This window comes from Hippopotamus amphibius, chromosome 10, assembly GCF_030028045.1.
Source record: "Hippopotamus amphibius kiboko isolate mHipAmp2 chromosome 10, mHipAmp2.hap2, whole genome shotgun sequence".
Lineage (NCBI taxonomy): Eukaryota > Metazoa > Chordata > Mammalia > Artiodactyla > Hippopotamidae > Hippopotamus > Hippopotamus amphibius.
In genome coordinates this window covers 47576892-47582917 of record NC_080195.1, presented here as the reverse complement: position 1 = coordinate 47582917, position 6026 = coordinate 47576892, and the positions used below count along the sequence as shown (strand labels likewise).

General features: G+C 42.8%; 1 protein-coding gene across 1 annotated transcript; it reads left to right on the top strand.

Moving 5' to 3' along the window:
- Positions 1–926: 926 nt before the first annotated feature.
- LOC130830220 (small integral membrane protein 13-like) lies at positions 927–5239 on the top strand. Its single transcript, XM_057697283.1, has one exon. It carries the CDS (start codon positions 962–964, stop codon positions 1223–1225), a length of 264 nt encoding a protein of 87 aa, XP_057553266.1. The 5' UTR covers positions 927–961; the 3' UTR covers positions 1226–5239.
- The last annotated feature ends 787 nt before the right edge of the window (positions 5240–6026 follow it).

Below are 6026 nucleotides of genomic sequence, written 5' to 3'. Positions count from 1 at the left end.
GGGGCACTGAAGGGCTTGGAGCGCCGCTTGGTCCGGGGGCCCTCATCTCTGCCACTGGAATCTAAGCCTTGTGCTCCCCAAAGAGCTTGGCAGATGGAATATGAATGCCGAACAAAACAGAAAAATTTTAAAGGGGAAAAAGGAAAGCCAAACGGTGGCTTAGAGATGTGGTAATATCAAGGCCGCGTGCACCACCCGCTCCCACCTGCCTGCGGAACCATGGCTCTTTAATAAATACTGGTTGAGTGGCTTGTTCTCTTCCTCAATAACTGGTCATGCTAAACACTGTTAACATGCTTAAACTATGGTTTAGAAGGGCTTCCTACACATAGTGCTGTGTTTATGTTCATGGACACCTTGCATCTCCATGAGAGAATGTTAGCGGTCATTTCAAAGTTTCATTTTTCAAAACTTTTGAGACAAAAAGGTGAGGGTGGGGATCAGAAAATACTAAGAGATTAGGCTGGATTAAAATGTACTACACGGGGAGACCTTATCTGCAGTCGACACGGGCCCAGGGACCCTTGGGTGGGCGACGACAGGGGCCGGGTGGCCACCGGGCATTCCAGGGCTCGCCCTCTGTCCCCTCCAGGGGCGCGCGGCGGCCGCCATGGAAGCACATCCGGGGGCCGCCGGGGGTCTCCGGCCGCCGCGTCCCCGCTTCCCTGAGGCGACGAGGGGGTAGGGACACGCCGCGCTCCATCGGCCGCACCGCGAAGGACCGTGGGCCGACCGGGCGGCGGGCCGCGGGGCCACCCTCACGCCGCCCCGCCCCGCCCCGCCCCGCCTCCTGGGGGCGCTGCCGGGGGGCGCCCGCCGCTCTTGGCGCCCCGGCGCCCTGCCGCGCCGGGCGCGGGCCGCTGAAGCCCGGGACGCGCGCCGCCCGTCCGCACCCGCCCGCCTCCCCGCTGCCCCGCCGCCCCGCCGCGCGGAGCCGGCCGCCCGCCCCTCACCCCTCAAGATGTGGCACAGCGTCGGGCTGACCCTGCTGGTGTTCGTGGCCACGCTGCTGATTGTGCTGCTGCTGATGGTGTGCGGTTGGTATTTTGTTTGGCATCTTTTTTTGTCAAAATTCAAGTTTCTTCGGGAACTGGTGGGAGACACAGGATCCCAGGAGGGAGATCATGAACCCTCAGGGTCTGAAACAGAAGAAGACGCGTCATCATCCCTACACAGGATCAGAGCTGCTCGCCAGAGGAGGGCAGCTGCTGATGAAGGCCACTGACCGCAGCCATGCTCCTGTGCTAGCGAGTGACGGAGGGCACTGGGAGCCTCTCTCTGTAATGACTTGGCTTTGCAGTTTGCTAAAAGATCGAAGAACCCTCATTCTTGGATCTTAAGTCCAATTCAAAAAAAGATTTACACGTAAGCCATATGAAAATTACAACCAAATCGGACCATTGCAGATTTCATCCTAAAGATAATTTCTGTTATACGTATATACTTTTTGACTCTTGGGCTTGTTTTCTTGCACTGGTATTAATCTAGTAAATATTACAGGCTTGAAAATCATATTTTATTAATATTAGTTCTATGCTGTACTTTTTTTTTCACATTATACCTTGTGTGAAATTGGGATGCACCTCACGATGACTGTCGACCAGGCAATAGTCATGGTGTAACCTCGCCCGTGCGTGTGGGGACTTGCGGCTCGTCACAGCATCATTGCTTATTGTTGGTATCAAATGTGTCAGGTTTAATCGGCTTTTAAAACCGTCTTCAAAAAGATTACACTATGATTCAGCATTGAAACGAGAAGTGATCGTGTATGCAGAAAAGCGTGGAAACAGAGCAGCAGGGCGTACATTCGATATTAGTGAAGCAAATATCCGTCGCTGGAGGAATGACCGAAATTCCATATTTCCTTGTAAAGCAACGACAAAATGCTTTACGGGACCTAAGAAAGGAAGAGACCCACAAGGAGACGAAGCTGTACCGCATTTTGTTGGTGAGACACGTGCAAAAGGGCTGCCTCTCACACGCCAAGCAATGCAGTTGAAGGCAGCAGAGATTGCCAAAACCCTCGGAACAGATGAAACAAACTTCAAAGCAACAAGAGGCTGGTGCGATCGATTCGTGCGTCAAGCAGGGCTGGCGTTAAGGCGTCAAACATCCTGTTGTCCAAAGCTTCCTGCTGCCATAAAACAGCAGGCCGTGCTGGAGCGCTGTTTTAAGAGATGCTGTATCACCGGTGCTCTTGTTGATGCCAAGGGTGCTGAGGTCTGGAAGAGCGCAGACACCAATGGCTGTGATTTGAGTGATTCAGAAGAGTTAGGCTATGAAGTTATAGTTATAACTTAACCAACTTATTTCATCATACACTTTCTTTACATATGCACAGGATTGATGCAGTGAATATCTGTTTAACTCTAAAAGCTCTGAGTAAATTAAAAAAGTAGACATTCTACAGGATACAAAAGCGTTGTGTCATAGTTTAATTGCCTGTGTTTTTTCTTAGTGATACATATGGTGCATCTTACAACTGATGGTGTCTTAGGTTAGGAAGAAATAGTCTGTAAATTTATTTTTCCGTCTGGGATAGCAGTTATTTATTGGGGAACTTAATTCTGACTCTTATAATGTTGTTAAAATAGTTATCCTCTATGAGATGCATTTTGGGGCACCCTATTCAAGAGTTTAGAGTAGTAATTTGGGAATCCAGGCCCGATCCTCTAGCTTAGGAAGTGTAGGATTCGTTACTCCTTCTGTGTGAGGGGACTTCATATTCAAGGCATGTGTTGTGGAGAACGTACTTTTTCACACATAGCAATTCAGTGACAAGACCTCAGAGCAAATGGGTATTGAGGAAAAATAGAGTGGATGAAAATGCCTGCTTTACTGTAAAATGATTCCTGCCAGGTTTGCATGTTTGTCTTCACTGAACTTTGGACTCCGTGTTTCCTGGGGAAGAGAGGTATGAATTGAAGACCCTTCCCATTGAGTGTTGCCTGCTTTATACAAGAATGAATTGCAAAGCCAACTTATTTCATTAATCCAAGGTCTTTTTACGTTTTAAACCTTCGTTTCTCAAGAACTAGTTATTGCAGAGTATATCACCCCTATTTTCCGATGGTGTGTGATTTTGTTTGATACCTCCCACCTCACGCCGATGGGTTTGCTTATTGACAGTTCATCTGCACTGCCCCAGGTTGGTTGATGCACACCTCTGCTGTCGTTGTAGCCTTTTGGATGTCCTGAAAGGGCATTTACAGAGTAAAACTTCACTTTTCAATGTCTGCTAAGGGGAGGTCCCCAGCAGCTGAGCGTGGGGCACAGTCTTTGTCTTTATTTCCTTATTGGATGCAATTAGAGTTCTGTTTTTATGTGACTACACTGATTAAAAAAAACAGTGATACAAGTTTCAGGCATTAATGTTAATGCTTCATGCTAGCTAAATATCACATGAAAATGCTCATCAGTTAGAAAAAAATTTCATGCTTCTTGGTGCAGCAGGGAGGATATTTGAATTAGATCTTCCGTATTTGGAGCTGTGGATTCCACTTCGTAGTGGATATCTTAGGTTTAGTTAACAGTTGCTGACAAACTTTAAGTAGCTGGTAAGCTTTCCATTGTGTCAGTATTAAGAATGATGGCCGACATAACCCCTAAAATCTGCAGGCTCATCCACAAACTAATCCATGAAAGTTGTACATGTTGGTATTATTTATTAATATTTATGCTATTATGGATGTCTTTTTTTTTTAATAGAATTGTAAGAAATGTTCTGCTTAACTTGCTTGGGAAATATACCCAAAGTGTATTAATAGCTCACACTCTACCATGTTTTAACTTTTAAGAAAGTAAAAAGAAATCACTGCTGCCAGTATGAAAGTTCTACAAGCTAATTCCTGTATTTAAAACGTTTTTCCCCCTGCACTCCTCTTCCCCAGTACACTCACCATAGAACATCTTTCTAAGGCCACTAAGAGAGGCAAGAGAAATAGTGGTTAACAGAATTATTTGTGTGATAGAGTGATTTTGTTCTTTTTCCTGTTTTAGAGCTTTTGTAGCTGAACTTAACTCATCATAAGTGCATTTTCTGTTTCTTAGTAGGAGATGGAGTAGCGTGTGGTAAACTTTAAAGTTTAGAGGGTTCTGAGCATTAAAATTACAAACATTAGTCTTGTTTGGATCCTCGCAAACAGTGATGGTGAACAAGGATGCCATCATTCCAGGACTGATTCTAAGACGAGGACTCTGGTGGGTGCATTTCCTTCCCAGCCAACCGTTTCCAAATTTTATTCTTCTTTTGCTTCTGATACTTCTGTGAACATTGCCTGTAATCAGATTTATTGGTAGCATTGCTCTGATTTCAAGGCCAAAAAACGCTAAGTATTTGTCTGACATTGTTAAATAAGGTTTTTAATATTGACATAAAGCTAAAAATAGAATTCATCCATTGGATTTTTGTAGTGATGTTTTCATGGTGGAAACATAAACATGTCATTTTGTGGTAGATAGCCAATTTACAGACATGCAGACCCATTTCTTTAGGTGTTATCAGATTTAAAAACAACTTCAAACTGTTATTTTGCTGAAAGTTGGGAATATATTAAGTAAGTTTCACAAAATAGGGCATTTTAAACCAAATTCTGTTGAAAGATTTGGAAGTTGTGCTTTTTTATGCTTGAGCAACATTTTTGGAAATTATTTTAAGTCAAGTATTTTTTAAAGTTTTTCTTAAAAGGTATGTTTTAATGTAACATGTAACCAATGTAACTTCAGCTTTTGACTGGTAAACTTCAAGTGCTTTTATATTTCAGGTTGACTTTAAAAAGCCAATGAGCAGTACTCAAAGTTATGGATTCTTAAGCAATTAATGGAATAGTATTTTGTTGTGGAGTCTAGAATTAAAGCACCTTGTGCTGTCTGCTTTTAAAATACTCTATAGTTTTTAACATAAAGCATAAAGAGTAACATTTTATCTTATATTAATTTTAAAAAGTTACATTTTCCATTTGTTAATATAGATGCGTTGCCTGTTTTATGACTAGTGTTTACCCTCTAAGTCAGTTCTATGCAGAACCGTTCACCAAATGCTGCTGCTCCGGTTTCTTAAAGGAAACATTCTGTGCTATGCTGTGGTGTATTGTCACCTTGCTGCTTGACAAATAGGCTTATAAGGAATTAGAACTGTGTGTTAATAGTACCTTTGTATAACAAGCTGTAAAATTAGAGATGAGGAGTCTGTAAATGATTATTCACTGTTTTAAAGCTGGTCAACACTATAGCTAAAGCTTCTGTGGTTTGTCTATATGATGTTTCACTTTAAACTGCACGGAATAAATTAAATGAAAACAAAAAAAATAAATAAAATAAAATAAAATGTACTACGTATTACATGATGCATTTTAAATGCCACAAGCAAACGTGCATTTGCATATTGTGAATCAACATTTTAAACCGCCCTCCTTAACCATTTTATCAAAAAAAAAAAAAAAAACCAACACCTTTTTTTAAGGTCCTATAATGCTTTGATGTGAAAGTAGCAAGCAGCAATAATGACCAAACTTTTCTAATTATTTCCTTAAAAATAGATGATAACTTAAGGGCAGATGGCCAGTTATCCTCAGGTGGCCCCCTTGAGTAACTCGTTCTGGCAATCAACTTGAATAACTTTGCCAGGGCACTATCCCAGTCTCTGAGCAATTCCAGAGGACTTGAAAAGCCTTGCCCAAGACTGCTCTCTCCTGGAATCCTGGCTCCTCAGAGGGCACAGTTGGCCTGAGGCTATAAGAATTTTCTGTGTCTCTGAGGACTGAGGTACTGTGGAGCTTTATTTTTGCTTTGCCTTTAACGAGACATCTTTGATTCTGAACTATTTGTTCCTTACTATTTTTTCCGAGATATATTCTACAAGTTCTGAAGATAAATGAAGAGAAGGAGTGAGGAGGGCAAAGAGAGGGAAATTGGGAGAGAAGACTGCTAGTTCCCTCACATCCTTTGAATGTGGAACAACAGGTGACAGTTGTGCAGTAGGTCACAGATGACAAAGCTCTGTTACCTGCAAAGGCTTGTTTGAAACT